The sequence below is a fragment of the Pyxicephalus adspersus genome, chromosome 9 (genome assembly GCF_032062135.1).
Source record: "Pyxicephalus adspersus chromosome 9, UCB_Pads_2.0, whole genome shotgun sequence".
In the NCBI taxonomy this organism is placed as follows: Eukaryota; Metazoa; Chordata; class Amphibia; order Anura; family Pyxicephalidae; genus Pyxicephalus; species Pyxicephalus adspersus.
Window position 1 is genome coordinate 25,854,957 of NC_092866.1, and position 18,079 is coordinate 25,873,035.

The following is an 18,079-nucleotide window of genomic DNA, read 5'->3' on the forward strand; positions in this document are numbered from 1 at the left end:
GATCCACGGACGATGAATGACCTGGGCTGTACACACGCCAGATTCTCGCCCGATATCTGGCCGATGCCGATTATCAGCCGAGAAAAATTTGACGTGTGTACGCAGCTTTAGTTTTAAAATCTATTTATGTTGTATAGAAAACTTTTTTTTATTTTATTCTATAATTTTTCCCACAAAGCATGGCAAACTTGTTTGCTCTATAATTAATTTCCAGTTTTGCATTTTCAGTTTTTCATGTGTCAATGCTATACTGAAAAAGCTTCAAACAAAACAAATAAAAACCCTCCAAAAAATTATTGGTTAAAAAACAATACAAATAAAAAATCTGAAGTAAAAATTAGTGGAAGTACAAATAAAGGAAGGACTTGCTGACCAAGGTATTGGTGACTTGTTCCCAGAGCTGTGTGTATTTGTAGTATTTTTTCATTTATTTTGGATTTGTGTGTTTTGATCCAGCTTGACCTTCTGGTGCAGCATCTGCAGCTTGGTGACCCAGTGGTGCAAGTTAGTACATGGACGCATTGGGCAGAAAGCAGATATGTCTTGCTGAGGATCTGCACAGACACCCTGCCAAGGTCCTCAGTTATACATAAATGTCAATTGCAGCTTTGACCAACTTCAAGTTGCCAACCCCATATATACACTGATATACAGTAGCAGTATGTATGATTGCCAGACCAAGTTTGCAATCTTAGACACTTAGCTCTGGGCAGAGACCCAATAAATTCAGTTGCCTAGAGGACCATCTCATTTTGTGGCCAATCAGTAGTATGCCTGGGCTGCACAAGCTTTTCCAAAGCCTTCCCATTTGAAATTGTAATAATAGTTATTATTGCATATTACCAGAAGTCAGAGATACTTTAAGTTTTCCCTACATAATAAAACTTTAGGCAAATTAGTCCTATGCAGGGCCACAAACACAAATTTCAGTGTTCAAAAGGTTCTAGCACTGCAGAAGTCAAGTTGAGAGTCTAGGCTAACCAGCTTGTGAGCTGGGTGCAGGTGGAGGGTCTAGGATAGCCAGAAGGGGAGAAAAGTGCAAGTGTGGGGTCTGTAATAATCAGAAAGGGAGACAGGTGAAAATGGAGCATACACTTGCACCTGACTCCTTCGATGAATAACCCAGAGCATAGTTAGCAAGGGAGTCATGTGTAAGTGGAGTGTCAGGCTAGCCAGCAAGGGTGTAAGTGGGGCATCAGGCTAGCTTGCAAAGAAACCATGTGTAAGTAAAGGGTCAAACTCCACATGCACATGAATCACTTGCTAGCTTACCAGAACCTCCATTTGCATTTGGCTCCTTCTATTTTGACATGACCCTTCACTTGAACCTGACTCCCTTGCTGGCTAGCTTAAATCCAGCACTTGGATCTAAATCTCTTGCTTGCTATCGAGATGCAGTTAAAGGGTCTGAGCTAAACTAGCAAGTAAACCAAGTCCTACATGTGTTGGATTTGATCTAAACTGGAATGCAGTTGGTCAGGCTAGACTAGTAAGCAAGGAAGCTGGGTGCTAAAAATTGAGGATCAAGCTACCCTGCACATGAGTCTGTTTTGCACCTGGCTCCCTTGCTATTTAGCTCAAATCCTACCCTTGCAATAACTGGCTCTGATTTAGTCAAGACACCCCATTTGCACCTTGCTAGCCAGCAAGGAAGGCAGGTACAACACAGGGGTCTTAGCTAAACCAGAAAGGAAGCCGGTCCCATCCCCCTTCCCATGTAATGGGGCCTACACCTGTTCGGGCAGCAAGCTCTGAATTTCAATATACAGTTTCCCCAGCAGTCTCCAGTTCAAACTGCACCAAACCAAAAAATTGAAAAATTGACACACCTACTTTTGTCTTGCTACCAGGAGTCAGACTTACTTCTAGCACAGGAAGAAAGTGATGCACCAACTCATCCAATGCCATCACTTTTGTCACCTGGTTGCAGTATACAGCACAGGAGATGTCCAAGAAATCTGATTCTGGTCTTGGCTGGGATTTACCAGCACAGCAGAGTTGATGTGGCCAGCTATGTTTTCTAGCTTATATAAACTATGCTATAATGCAAAAAAATTACACTTCCTGGAAAAAGGATTTTCAGTCCTACAGAATTCCTGAAAAACTTGCAAACAGTTAAAAAAGCTTGCAAGAAATGGTAAAAAAAAATATCATTGGAGGTGGTTGGGGTGGCAAAGTACCCCTGAATGCTGCATGTAGAGTTTGAAAAAAAATGCTTGGAAATGCTACCAAAGAAAAGACCTGTAATAAAAATGAGGAAAAAAAATGGGGTATCTTATTATTGTTCATGAGGTTTTGGGACTTAACAGTGATGCTGTATGTTGGCGATTTGTACTTTCTATAAAATTTTTAACAAAACCATGTTTAGAACATAACATCAGCAGCATCACCCAAAAAACATTAGTAAAAAGAAATGTCTATGAATGAATTGTAGTATAAGCCTCATCTGGTGTCAGTTTAGCAGTGTTAATTATGCTTTGGTCTACTCCCAAACAAAAACGAACATTTTGTGTTACCCTTTATAAAAAAATAAATAAATAAAAGAAACCAGTGTTCTGGGTGGCATGACTGTCATTTTTAGATATTATATTGTTTGTCTCCTAAAACTGGTGCACTTTAAAGATATAGTAGAGAAAATGACCCAACATTGGCCAGCTTAAACCTCCCAGCCCCCCTGTACCTCACATATCAAAATAAGTCAATGTTCAGTAAGCTATGAAAAGGTTCTTTGAACTTCTTCCCATGCAAAATCTCTTATGTTCACCAAAGGACTCTACAATAGGTAGTGAGAAGACATGTTTCAATATCCCATTTAGGCTTGCTGATGAACAACTGAAAAAACAACTAGAAGGAGATAATAAAGACATTTTGTGCACTGATGCCAAGTCTTTATTTTCCTTTGAAGAAGAAAAGCATGAGGACTGGTAAAGGGGAACAATAGGTTGTGTCAGTCTGTGAGGGCAGAACTCTACAAACCATGTCCAAAACTAGCTAGAGAAATGAAGAGAGATGCCACCAGCTTGTGATTATGGGGCTAAAGCGTGAGTGATGGCAGAGGGAGAATAAACAGGATAGAGAGTTTCACAACAGCAGCATCCTGGAAGAAGGAACAGAATGCTCAGAGCTATCAGAGGCCCCAAAACCAACAGGGTCCCAATGCAGCAATTATTAATTAGCAGCCACATCAAGCTGTTGTCAACAGAGGTATTCAAGAACAGTTCCAGCCCACCACCTAGCCCTATTCGGAGGACTTCTTCTGTCTGGTTGTTCTTTCGCAACTCACCTTCTGACAAAACCTTTTTATCTCCTACATCTGTTACCAGGACTTGAAATGGGGCACAAATGTTTACAACTTGGGAGGAATCTACTAGATTAACCATAAGAAGCTTCACCAGTCAGTTCTTTTGAGCATTGTCAGAAAAAAGTCCATTAACACGCAAAAAACAAAAACAAAGCGCACCACCCATTCATGAATTGTGAACTGTTTTAGATGCAAAGGTTTCAGGTAGCTGCTTTACCCCCCTTCAGCTGTCCAAGGAAGCTGTCTATATTGCCTACCCCTTGTCCTTTCACCTCCTCTAGCTTTGTCCCCTTCTTGCCACATAAGTAGTCTTTGATGCTTATTTAAACATAGGCAACATTGTACACAGGGTTAGGCAGGACACACTGCTTTCCTTAGTACTTCCAGCAAAAGACTATAATTTAAAATAAAAACAAACCCCATGCTTACTGACTGTCAAAGCATACACAGTAGGTACAGCCACAACTATGTGAGATTGCCAAATTTGTGTTCTTTTCAAGAAATTTCATTAAATTCAATGAATGAATGTGTTATTGATGAGTCATCAGTTACTTAGTCATTTAATGAACAGGTTGGCAAGTGTACATGTCAGCACACATTGTGGTTGGCATTCATTGCTGGGCAATGTGATTTTGTGAACTTTGGATTCACTTATGGGGAACTAAATAAAGGTGATAAAACAAAATCAGTATGTATTGTGTTTTTGTGTAACATAAAATACTTTTTCTATGAGATCAATGTGACTATTTTTTGGTTTATTATTTTAAACTTTCTGGTAATAACTAACAATCTCCATACAGATCCCACTACCAAGTCATAAATGTGAGTTAAAGTAGTTAAAATTAATTTGGCAAAAACAGTAATAAATAAAATAGTCCTGTAACAGTAAATAAATAAAAGTCCTTAGTAAATATTACAGCTGCATTTTTTAATTAAACATTTCCTGGCAAATAGTCCTCAAACTGATATGTAGATACCAGTTAGCCCCTTAATATTACCTATTTTTTTTGTTAAAAATATAAGTTTTAAAGTAAAAATTAGCGTTAATGTAGTTTTTCTGCAAGGAAAATAGTGGACAGCCTACAGAAGTACACTTAACTTTTTGGATCTATATAATTATTCTAGGGTATTATTCTGTATTCTTTAGTGGAATGTATGATATCTTTGTTAACAGTAAACTAACCCAGAACAAACATCTTTAACTTTGAAAGCATTATATACTACAGTAAAATTACATTCATACATTTTGAGAACCTCTGTAAGACCTATGATATCTCCCAAAGAAAAATAGGCATAGGAATACACTGTATACTTCTAAATTGATGTAAAAATGCATATAAATGTATAACTCCAGCCTATCAATGCTATTTAAAAATGTATTTATAAAAAAATATAAAAATATTTGACAGAGAATTTATGGAAAATGTTAGTACCATTTTCTCTCTTTTATGTACAAAACTCTTTATTTAGGAAAAACTCTTATAAAAAAATTGTTTTTAAAATGTACCTTAGTATCTATGATTTGCACTCCCAAGGATCTTATAGATTAATAGATAGGTAGCATTACCATTTTTATCTCTTCCCTGTTTCCTAATTGTCCATTTTGCATTTGTGGAACACTTTCTATGCATTAGCTAAATAGTATTCATGCTAATAATTGATATTCATGTGACATGTATTACCTCCAAAATTTGTCACCAGCAAAAATGTATGTTTTCTTGTTTCTGCCCCAGTTAAATGCAGCATCCACACGTTTGAGATCTGGTGGCAATCCAAGGTTAGTCAACTTCTTTGGGTATCCACTTTCTAGTGCGCTTGAAGAGTAAATCCAATATTCATCACCTGTTATTCAGATGAATAAAAAAAATATGCGAATTGAAAGCCTATCAGTAGTATGCATCAATATAGTCAGATAGATGTTTTGGACAAAAAACAACCACAGAATACTTTCTACATGTAGTTTCTCCTAGAAGAGTATTGTTGTGTTTAGTGTAAAAGGCTATTTAAATACTTTAAAAATATATATTACCTAATAATTATATATAAAAAAAAAATATCACCTGCAAAGAAAACAGTTTTCTCCTCTTCAGGGTCTTCATACACAGCATCTATTTTATCGGGTAGCTCAGGCCAGAATGTAGCAACAAGAAGAGGACCTGATGGCTTCTGTCTGCGGTTCACAGACCGCCATATGAACCTAAGAAAAAAAAAGCCAATATTTATAATAGGAATGTATACACACAGGTTAAATTCATTACCAATTTTTAAGCAAGCAACCATAAGAGACAGGTAAATAGAACTTTACCAATTTTTTTTTAACTAAACACAATTGCACCTGTTTACTAAACTATAAATTCCCTTCTTACGCAATGGCCCTGATTTATTAAAGCTCTTTAAGGCTGGAGAGTATACACTTTTATCTGTACTTTGTAATGTATTGTTTGCTTCCTCAATAAAGTAGTTATTTTTTACCATAGAACAGGGGTGGGCAAACTTAAATGAAATTTGACAGAGGGGCTGGGCCGATGGGGGAGTAGGCGGGGCTATGCCATCATGACGCCACTGAATGTGACATCATGATGGCATAACCCCGCCCACTCTTCTATGGGCGGGTTATGTGCAGTGACACAGCCCATCCACTCTCCCATCACAAGCTCAGATCTGGGGAACGTGTTCAGTGGCTCTGGCCGGTGCCCTCCCCCCCAGCAGGGTGCTTCTCCTGACTCTGCTCGGGGTGGCACCGGCCAGAGCGGCGGACCACCCAGAGGGCAGAGAAACTTCCCAATTGACCACCCGCAGGCCGTAGTTTGCCCATGCCTGCCATAGAACATATGTCTTTAATATTATCAAACACTTTTATATAGCTGACAAATATAGAGGACCCCCCCTTAAAAAAATACTAATTTTCCTTGGACCACCTTCCTGAGACATTAAGCTAAATTTAAAAAAAAGTGAGAATTAGGGAAAAGAACGTAGGGTGTTATAACTTGTTTAGTATAATCCCATTACAGCATAATTTAAAATATCAAAGGCTTTTTTTTTCCACCATAAATTTCAAAATATTTAACTTCATAAACCTAAATTCTGATAAAATATATATGTATGATAGTGACTCATGCACCTTCAATTATAGAAGTTAAACATACAAAATGCAAAACTTTAGGTGGGGATGTTTATTATGTTTAGGCATGTTTTGCAGGGTAAACCTGCTTCTTCAGTGGAACATCACAGAAAAGCAAGAAAAGCAAAGGCGGGACATTAAATAAATAAATGGCAGGACTAAATAAATCAACTCACTGCTCTCATTGTTTTATTTTTTTTTTTTTCAAAATGTTTTTTTTCAATTTTTCAAATATACAGAGACAAGGTTTTATTTTTAAAGTCTAGTTCCACTTTAATGCACTGGACACATGAGAAGGACTTTACATTTTAGGGCTCTATTTATAAAACAGGGAATCAGACAATCCCTTAAAGTTTCCCTTGTGGGAATCTTCCAGGTCTATGTGTTTCAAATGAATAGTAAGATATAGACCTTTGTGTACACCATTTAGTTTTTTTTGGTCATTTTTACCATGTTTTGTGCTTGGTATACCCTGAGTATGCTGCTAGTATAAGCCTCACTATTAAACACATTTGTGTTTTAATAAATATTCTGTTATTCTTTCCATGTTTTCCTGTATGCATACCTAATAAACCCTTGTTTTTCATTTTATTCAGCACACTGTTATTATTCCTGTATGTCACCATGGAGCACTGCATACGCTGCTGTTATACCCCTGTGTTTTATCTTTGTTGTGACAAATATTCCCAAGGTATAGGTCTTGATTGCATTTAAACTCTTAAATGCTTATGTGCTTATGTTGTGCCACTTCCTGAACAAAAGATTTTCTGTAGCCATTTCCAAAAAAAAGTGTGCAAAATTAGGTAGAAAAAATTGACTGCTTGTGAATTTCTGTGCTTAATTTTATTTTCACATATGTTTATGCTACGTGATGCTAATATTACATAAATAAACTTCTAATCAGTTGAATGTCCTCGCCTGCCCCCCCCCCCCATCAACAATAAATAAAAAAAATCATTAATAATACATTAAATAAAAAGTATGGGGTAATGAATATGTATAATTTGTTTATCCATTGTAAAAAAAAAAAAAAGATGTGAACTAATAATTATATGAAGACTGTGCTTTTTCAAAACGACCATCAGATGGAGGTATAATACAAGGTAGGCAAATGCCAAGCCTTAGATTGAGATTAAAATACTAGGGTTAGTTTATTATTTAATTTTCTAAGTTTAGTGAATAAAGATGTAAACAAAGTGCATGTTTTTTTTTTAACATTGTGCTATCCTTGCATGGTGAGTTTCCAAGTGTGAGCTCCTTTAGTAAAATAACCCCTATGTTTCAATGGGGGGATGGGGATAAATCTATATTATATATAGATAAACATAAAACAGAGAAAATATATAACCAAACATGGTAACCAGTAGCTGAAAGCTGGTCATAGGAATTAAAAAAAACATAGTAAAATAATTATGATTCAATAAGAACTAGAAAAAGGGTGTACCAAAGTGGTACTAATGTCTAGTTCCTAACTTAGCCTCTTAGGGTATGCTAGGCATATAGCTCCAAAATGTCTCTTGAAATCTTTTAACTTTTTCCATGCATTCCACTGCATTATTAGAAATGGTTTCTAGCGGATTTACTGACAAACCTTCAGTAGAAGTCTAGTACTAGGTTTTTTTTATACATTTTAGATCAAAGTGGCATGAAAGACTGTAGTCCAAGCATCCTTGTTCTATCTTTTGACAAATGTCCACTAAAGTCACTTCCAAGGGGTATTATAGTTCCCATAAACTTTCTATTCAAAAAAAGGCTCCAATAGCAAGTAAGGCAGTAAACTAAGTGGTCACTGGAACCATTTATAAAAAGGCTGCCTAACTTCTGTCCTCATGGGCCAGTTTTTACACTAGTATTACTCTGACTTACAGCAGTAAATGTGGTAGGGTACAAAGAATAAGAAAATCACTGTCCTGTATATGGTCTGTGAAGTTTGGAGTTACAAAGCCCTAGTTTATAAACTGGGAAATACAGTAAATGCCTCTTATAGAATCATAAAATCTGTTCTCACTATGATAGTTGAAACTTTATGTTTGCACTTTACCTTTCTCTATAGCCCTTTGATGTACAATAAATGTAGAATTGTTATTAGAGAGTAGAAGGCAGGTCATGTAGGCTTCTTTTAGCAGATCTTTAACATAGAACTTTTCTACAAATGTTTGTTTGGAAATCTGTCTTTGTTATTTACAGACGTGAATAATAGGAAAATGTAGTATGGGAAGGCCCACAGGAAATGACAGTGATGATATCAGCAGGAAAAGGATTATAGTTCAAAATGGTGATGACTTTTCAATATCCCATGGTAAGGTTGGCATACCAAGGAAACTAAAACAGTTGTGTTCAGGGGATAACTTGTTCTACTTAAATAAAAACAAATTTCTTTATTTATAAACTGTCCCAGTGACTAGGAAGTGTACCACCTTACTGTACTTTAATGTGTAGGGAGAACTATAAGACCATTTTAAAACCGCTTCAGTGAACATAGCAAGAAAATGAGACAAGGATGTCTGAACTCAGTTTTTTGATCATTGCACCTTAAAACATAACAAATTTAACCTATTTTATAAGCCTTTTGCATATATTTTTTTTTTTACTTTTAAAGAATCTTTTCCACTTATACTGTGTTCCTCTTAACTTCCAGTGATAGAATGTACACACAATCCAATGGGTTGACATTAGGACTTTGTATGCCATATTTACTTGTGCCACTAATTTTATTAAGAACATTGGCTGCTGGTTGTATTTTAGATGGATACCACTCATTGTATGTATGGCAATGATGCTATCGCGCAGTGATTCTTCTGCACATCCACGCACAGGTCATTCTACTTTGCAATAGTCTAGTAGGTAGAGCCAATGTGGTTTTTGCTCTCTATTCACATTTCAGTCTTACTGTACAATCTAATTTAGATTTAGTAATGTGTTTATTTCATGGTTGTTTTATATATATATTTACTTGGCATCCTGAATCCCTGTGTTGAACAATATGTATCTGTGGCAATTTTATTTTTTTGATTGTCATTCATGAAATTATAAATCCTAATTTCGACATGCTCTGAGCAAACTTTAGGCTGCATAGCAAGGAAAGTTTGTCATGCTTCAGCCTTTCTTTGATTCAATTACAGAATGCACACAACAATGTAGATTGAGACTGCGTAGCAGGTTTTTTGGAAAAGCTATGAGCATGTCTTTCAGTGGCTTCAAAAAGCATGCCTGAAAAGGGTGTTTGAGTCAAGTGTCTGAAATACAGTACCAGTTTTTTTTTTCTCGATTTTTGGCTACCCACACTTTTGGGTTTAACCTAGAATGCTGGTGCCATTACTGATCAGGAAACATCTAAAAGTATAGCAGCACTTGATGTAGTAGCCTGGGGTTTGAGCGATACGTTGCTATGCCAGTCCAAAGTCCCCCCAACTTCTGTATGCTGTGGCTCCAATGTCTGCTATGCCTCCTGTGACCCATTGCCTCCTATGACAACAGTGTCGGATGTGGCCCTATGTTTGGCAGCTTTCATGTGTGCTCCTGGGACCTTTATGGTCCTGAATTTTGCTTTCTGCTTCTGCTTTGCTTTCTGCTTCTCTATCTTTGTGCATTTCTGAATATGTCTGTCCACCAGCTCCTTAGACTTGGAGCCTTGGCTGCATCATTTTCTAGAAAATAAAGTGCTCTCCATCTGGACAATTCTACTGTCAGAGGATTCTGACTACAGAATGTAACAGCAAGTAGAAATTAGGTTTAAAAAAAAACTTTGTAAGCACATATATCACTATCCCTTATATCCTTTAGTATGCCTCTTTAAACTCAATTTACTATTATACTGTATATTTTCACATAACATCTTTGTCATATTGTCAATGTACTATGCCCAATGTACTATGTACTCCCAAAGTACTATTTAATTTTCTATAATACTTCCATTTTGCTAAGCATTAACTGTTCTTTAAGCCAGTGGTCGCCAACGTTTTCGGTCCCGAGGACCACTAAAATCACTGGCTCCCGACCGGGCATGCACAGGGAATGGGGTGTCACTCAAAGGGGGAGAAACTTCCCCCAGAGTGACGTCACGACATAAACCCGGTCCACTCTCACTCAATTGCAGATCTGAGCCTGAAATGGAAGAGTGGACGGGTTGTGTCCAGGGACACACCCCGCCCACTTCTCTGAGCCTGGGAACTGTACAGGAGAAACATGGTCCACAGCTCTGGCCGTGTGTCCTCCCAGCGAGGTCCTTCTTCTGACCCCGCTCAGGGGTGCACCGGCCAGAGCCGCGGACCACCAGTTGGCGACCGCTGCTTTAAGCCTTCACTGATTTGTGACTAAAACATGGGTGTTAAAAATATGTTAAGTTACTAATAAGACTAATGAAATCCATGGAGCAACTGTGTAAATCAAATGGACGACATAATCTATGGAATTTTAATTTGTTTTAGGTTAGGTTAACAAAACACTAGGTAAACTAAGATTTTTATAAGCAATGCAAGTCATTTGTATTTTTCTACTGTATAGATTCTTTTATAGGTCATTATAGCAAGTAAGAATAGTATTTTATTAACTTTATTAGTGTTTTTCTTTTTATTTTATTACTGATGAAACAAAGAAAGCATAAATTATTGGTTATCCTTTAGTAAAATGTGGACAATACCATTCCATTTTTGCACTATATTAGGTAGAAAAAAAATTAAATTACACCAAATTACAGCAAATCAACTTGACTTGTTTCAGGAAATATCTAATTGCCGTTGAGAATTTTTTTTAGTTGGAGCAGGCTGGACTATGCTTTTTAAAGATACTTTTTTTGCATCTCTCTGAATCATCTTCTTTAGGTTTGTTAGGGTGAGGATTTTTAATGTTCTTTATATGACATAAAATGTATCTTACCGGTCTTTGAAGAAGAATAATTCTCCTCTGATTTGTGAAATGCCATCAAACACAATGTCACTAGCACACAGCTCTGGGGTTACAGGGCCTTGTGTGGGGTAAGGATCAGGTCCTGGTCTTGGTTCTTTTCCTTCTCCTCTTCCTAAAATATACCCATATATAATATGTCAAATAACAACAATAAATGCAAAAAGATAAACAACAACCTTGGATATTTAAAAGTAGATAGTAAAAAATATACGGTGTACCCTAATTAACATTAGGTATTATAGGTGACATTTTAGCAAAGGCAGTGCTATCATTTTATGTTCCTTCACCCCTTTACAACCTTACCAAATGACTAAGGAAAACAGAGGCGAGCCTGAGACCTAATCCTGTCAGTTGGTTTCCAGCCATATCATAGTTTGTGGTTTAGCCAATCATCGTGCTCCAAAGTGTCAGAAGACATGTACTCAGACTTTCTGATCACAACCATAGATTACTGGCTATGACAGATTTTGTATGTTATGTTTGCTTGTGTACAAAAATCACTAAAAAAAGAAACATGCCTGTGTAGGGATCCGGTTACATGTTTGGAAGATAAATGTGTAAGTCTGTGTACCCTTTCAAAGCGCTGTCCATAATTTACTTTTAAAAGACCCTATAGGGATCTAATTTATCCTAGGTTATCATTCATATGATATCAATACCATGATACAAATATCTGTGTACCAATCCAATATATGGTATATCCCAACAATGTAGGCTCTATCTGCTGTCCTTTTATACGTGGCGTTACAGTTTCCCCAAATTGTTATGGGATCAACTTTAGGTGCTACCTGTGGAAGTACGGGTATGATGTTTTTTGAATGTTATTGGATGCATATTATGAAACTATTGAATACTATTATTGTGTTTTAATAATGGAGGATATCTATTGTGTTATAGACCTCTATATGATGTTTCCCCTGAGGAAGCAATGGATGAAACAGGTTGAGGAGCATCGTATTGAGAATGTGAACTGCTTGCAACATATTATGTCATTGGAACTTATCAATGTGTTTGTAAAAGACGGAAATCGTGTTTTTTATGTAAATAAATATAATAAAATATTTGTCCCACCTATGTATTTCAAAATTGTAACTAAATCAATAGGGATGTGGTACAAATGATAACTGAGCCTATGGCCCTGATTTATTAAAGCTCTCCATGCCTAGAGAGGATACACTTTCATAAGTGAAGCTGGGTTACCCAGCAAACCTGGAATGGATTTCTTCAATGTTTTGAATCCTGGTCTATTTTTTTTTTTTTTTAATCTTGATCTATTCCAGGTTTGCTGGATCACCCAGATTCACTGATGAAAGTATATTCTCTCCGGCCTTGAAGAGCTTTAATAAAACCAGGCAATTTTTCTTAGAGTATTGTATCACAAGATTCATGTTTTTTTTTTTTTCATTTTGGAGTATTTTTTCCCATGTAAACAAGAGGGCATTTTCTTTCCGGCCACTGACACCACAGAATGTTTTCAAATTGCTACCACTGGGTTGGTTTTTGCTCCTGTTGACCATCAATGGCAGAACAATTTGATTTTTTCTACTGAACAATGATGCCAGGCATTTTTGACTAATGCTGGAAGGTACTTTTTCCCCCAATTACACTGGGCATTTTGGCTTTAAACAATGACCACCAACACTAGAGGGTTTTTTTTCCATCCACTGTTTATCAATGTTTATCACTGTTACATAATCCCATTCACTACAAACTGCACATTGTGTTGTTATGTATTCCTATTCCCAGTTCTTTATATAGTATGTCATATGGTATACAAGGTATAGTACTGATTGGACTTGTTTTAAAAGCAGAGATAGGCGCATTTTTTTCAGATGTAGCAAATAATCTTTGAAGTTGGCCAGTTTCATTTGAGTAAAAGTTGCACCAATGTTTTAAAATAAACAACTGCAGAAAGCTTGTTGTTAGAGTACACATAAACAGAAATTCCAGAATAGCTGTCAGGAGCGTGTTATTGCATGAACCACCAATGACAACCACTTGTAATGGTGCCTGCTGAGTACTTTTTTAACAACCAGCAAAGTTGTGAGCCAGTTGTTACCCTGCCAAATGCTTTAAATTTCCATGGTAATTACAAAGTGTTACAGGTGTTTTCATCAAGTTCCTATTTAAAGTAGGCTTGTGTAATGTAAGTGATATAAAGTACATTTAGTTCTGAGGTTAATGTTACATAGTTACATAGTAAGTCAGGTTGAAAGAAGACATAAGTCCATCAAGTTCAACCGCCAGGGAAATACAAATATCCCAGATATAAAACATAGTTGATCCAGAGGAAGGGACAATTGGCTTCAACAGGGGAAGAATCCTTCCAGATTCCATAAGGCAATTGGATTGCCCATTTTCACAGACCTTACAGTGAAGAATCCCTTCCTTCCGGAGAAGAATCCAGAGCTTAAACTTCTTTTCCTCCAGAGGCACAGGACTGGATTTATTAAAGCTCTCCAAGGCTGGAGAGAATACACTTTTATCAGTGAAGCTGGGTGATCCAGCAAACCTGAAATGGATCTGGTCCAAAATTCAAATCATTTGCAAGTCATAGCAAATTACTTTAAAGAAATCCATTCCAGGTTTGCTAGATCACCCAGCTTCACTGATGAAAGTGTATCCTCTCCAGCCTTAGAGAGCTTTAATAAATCAGGCTCACAGAGTGACCTCTTGTTCTTTGTAATGATCTCAAAGTGAATAATTTGGACGAGAGTTTTCTATATGGACCATTTTTATATTTATACAGGGTGATCAAATCCCCCCTAAACATCTCTACTCAAGGGAGAATAGATTCAGTTCAGCTCATCTCTCCTCATAGCTGATCTCCTCTATTCCTTTTATTAGTTTAGTTGCCCTTCTCTGCACTCTTTCCAATTCCACAATGTCTTTTTTTGATGATGCCCAAAACTGACCTGACCAATGCTTTGTACAGGGACAGGATTATGTCTCGATCTCTGCAGTCTATTCCTCCTTTAATACAAAAAAATACCTTACTAGCTTTAGCTATTGCAGCTTGGCATTGATTTCTGTTGTTAAGTCTATGATCTACCAGAACCCCCAGATCCGTTTCCATTTCTGACCTCCCCAAATGTATTCCCCCTGGACAGTATGAAGCATAAATGTTGTTAGCTCCCAAGTGCATAACTACATTTCTCAATATTAAATGTCATTTGCCACTTGGCTGCCCAATCAAACAGTACATCCAGGTCTGCTTGTAGATTATAGACATCCTGTATAATCTTAATCCCATTACTTAGTTTGGTGGCATCTGCAAACACAGAAGTGGTACTTCAGGGCATGTTCAGACATCTATTTTTTCAGACATTTTTACAGCCTGCAAACGCTAAAAAAACCCTTGTAAAAATAGTTTAAATGAAAGTGAATGGGCCTGTTTTTTGTGCAGGCTTTCACAGCTTTAAGCCTTTAACAAGCGTTTGTTCCAAAGCTCCATGTAGCTTCCAGACTCGTTTGGCCATCCAAACATCTACATAAACTTGCAAATACCTATAAAAGTATGTACAGGCTTTTGCAAATACAAGCTTTTTTTGCCTGAAAAAGATTCTGGAAGCCTAGCTGTGCAGAGTAGTTTTTTCACAGTGGTCAGAGAAATCTTAGCAACTATCTAGCCAGACATAAAAATTACTTTTGCATGTGACTGAAAACTGACTTGCAGTGCAGTGCTGATTTCTGGGAAAGGCAGTGAGCAAATACCACAAGCAGGAAATGAGATTTCTGGGAAGTTCTATACAATGCTTGTGTGCCAATATGAAAAAAATGCCATTTCAGACACAGAAACATACCGGAGTTGTGCATATACTAAACAGCTACTATTAGCACAATATATTTCTGGCATCTTTTAATAGACAATATGTAACTGCATTCTATTTATAGTAAAAAAAAAGTATGTGTGCAGAGATAAAAGACTTAATGCATAGAATGACTGAAATCTGGTATCTCAGTGTTCTGGGAAAAGCAATGAACAACACACCACAAGCAGAACATACTATTTCTGCTGAAGTTCTGTACACAAAGTACATAACACCCCTAAGTTTACTTACTGCAAGGAAGCCACATAAACTTTTTCATCACATTTAAAAAAATTTAATGGCTGCAAATGGAAGTGGAAAGCATAAAAAGGAGTTACAGACAAAAAACACAAATGTACTGTAATAAAATAAACATTAATGTGCCTATAAAAAATCATAAATGTTTATTAGAAGCTAACATTTTTTTTGGAAAGGGTAGGTAATGTTTAAAATAACAGCAATGTTTTTTGGGTTTTTTTGTTTTTCTCTCCATTTCAGGGGATTTCCATGCACTTCCCTTCCTGGTGATTTAACAGTGTGAGGAATACATAATAAAAAAAAGCTAATAAATATTTATTCCTAAAGTTTGACTGCCAGACAGACCATAGTTACATTTCTTGTAAGTTAACAGTGAATAAATATTTGTTTTTGCAAAAATCACCCATCTATCTTTATGAAGACACAGAGGCCCATTTGCAAAGTACCATATTTTAGAAAAGTACTATTGACATCACCCCTTTTATAAAAGTATCAACCAGCTAACATGATCAGCACTTTTTTAATAATTGCCAGTTCAGAAATAATCTGGCAATCACTACTATTTTCTACTACTGACTAATAAGATGACTTCATGCGGTTCCAATGTCACTGCATCAATTTCTTTTACATGCAGGTACTAGTTACATAGGGATTATTTTGTACAGGCTATTGTCTCCAGATTGCTTACTTACCATTTGATAATAATGAGGAAGAGGGATTTTTAAATGTAAAGATTTTTGGGAACTTGTAGGAACTCAATATTGCATCACTGGCAGCATGACAAGCTGCAACCATCTGTTCATCCCCTACAGAGACCTGTATGGTGACATCAAGAGTATGCAAAAAAACCTTGAGAGGTCCCCATCTTCCTCCCTTATCACCTCTCCTCTGACGATTAGCCTGCCAAAGTCCAGGCCTAAGGAATACCCCCCTGGAGACCCAGGCCAAAAGGTGAGCCGCCATGATGGAATAGTTAATAATACTAGAGTTTCACTACATTAATGATATACTGTAAAGAAAAAAGGAGAGGAGGAGAAGAGGAAAGAGGGCTTTTGATGGCATCGGATTTCAGCAGATAAAAATTATTACATTAATGATTTTTTACAAGATATCAGCCTATCTTGGACACTATGCTTACGGATATGCAGATATCCCTAAAGAGATCTGATTACTATGAAGCAACAGCTCACATTCGAAATGACAGACCTTGTAAAATGAAGTAGGCCATATTGAGAGTAAAGTGAGTAACTACACTTAAAATGAGTGAGCTAACATGTTACTAAGGGTGAGTATATCCAACAGGTTAAATTTAAATTGTCATATTTGGAAGATAGATCCCGTGAAAAAAATGTGAAATTTAGAGGTGTAGCCAAATATTCATGGCTGACTTGACCTTTGCTACACCATCTTTTCAAATTGCAACCTGGATAGGAAAGTAGCCCTGTGGATCTGTTCAATGTATAGCATTTATCTGGCCCTTATTGGGCATCCAAGAACACATACCACAGCTCCGCTAGTGCTGTGGGAGCAATCAGGAGAGCAGAGCTGTCAGGAGAGCAGAGCTCCCCTGATTGCTCCGCTCTGTGATTGGCTGAGAAAATGGAAACCCTGATGATGGCTCAAGCGTCATCAGGGTTTTCCCTTTTCTCAGCCACTCAGCACTAGAGGTGAATGGGGATAAGTCTCCTCATTCGAGTCTAGTGCTGCATGATTGAGAAAAGGAAAAATTATTAACCTCAGTTAACCGGAAACTACACTTATGCGGAATCGGCCATTTCCCAAGAGTGTCAGGTAACAGAGACAAATTCTCATGGAAATAATATAAAACATTTGATTAAATCAGCACAATGTGTTAAAGGTAGACAAGTGTCTGATGGTACATTATCTTAATGTTAAACCTAAGACACCCAATTTAGCTCTAGCCCTAGACTCAACAAAGGTGTTTGATAAGATACATTGGGAACACAAATTTTATAACCATTTATATTTTAGCTTCATAGGACACAATCAAACAGTCAATATAGTATTGTGTACAGTACTAATCCATCTGTGTATTCTGTATATACTTCAGGCATGTTAAACAATTTTCTAAACCAATGGCACACAGCCTGCCCTCAGCATCACAATAAGATTCATATCAAATATATGTGAATTCAAAAAAGAAAGCTAAGCCCTGCATTTCAGGCAAGTCTATCCTATTGCTGACAACTCAAGGACATTATTCAGTTGGACCCCGAATAGAAGTGATTCAAGAATGGAGGGAAAAAGAGCCTAAGTGTGTGGTTTATTAGGTTAGCTCTTCCCATCTTCTTCCCTTCCATACCACCTATGATATATCTTTCCTTTATGTCCTACTGAGATTTTACTCTTCTGTAAATATTTATCTCTTAGGTACTTCCTATATCAGATAAATCAAATCCAATTTTAAAGATCTTCATTATTATTTATTATTAATACACATCCTTCATCATATTGTGATAATGTCTTCGCAAGGAATGTACACCAGCACTACACTAAGTAACATGATGCTTTTTAAATGCTCTGACTGGGCTGAAGAACAGAATTGTTCTTGTGATTTTTTTTTTCCACAAAAACTGCATATTTCCACAGAAAGGTATCATAGAATAAAAAAGGTACCATCCTTTGTAAACACAAACACTTTCAATCTATAATCTTTGGTCAATT

At 36.8% G+C, this 18,079-nt stretch overlaps 1 protein-coding gene across 1 annotated transcript in view; it reads right to left on the reverse strand.

Moving 5' to 3' along the window:
• Window positions 1–18,079, reverse strand: part of MMP2 (matrix metallopeptidase 2) — a 59,645-nt gene that overhangs the window by 14,408 nt on the left and 27,158 nt on the right. Inside the window, exons 9-11 of the mRNA XM_072422956.1 lie at window positions 11,298–11,439; window positions 5,362–5,498; window positions 4,984–5,143 (exon numbers count right to left, since the gene is read on the reverse strand). Coding sequence (XP_072279057.1) covers window positions 4,984–5,143; window positions 5,362–5,498; window positions 11,298–11,439 — 439 coding nt within the window. The remainder of the gene's footprint in view (window positions 1–4,983; window positions 5,144–5,361; window positions 5,499–11,297; window positions 11,440–18,079) is intronic.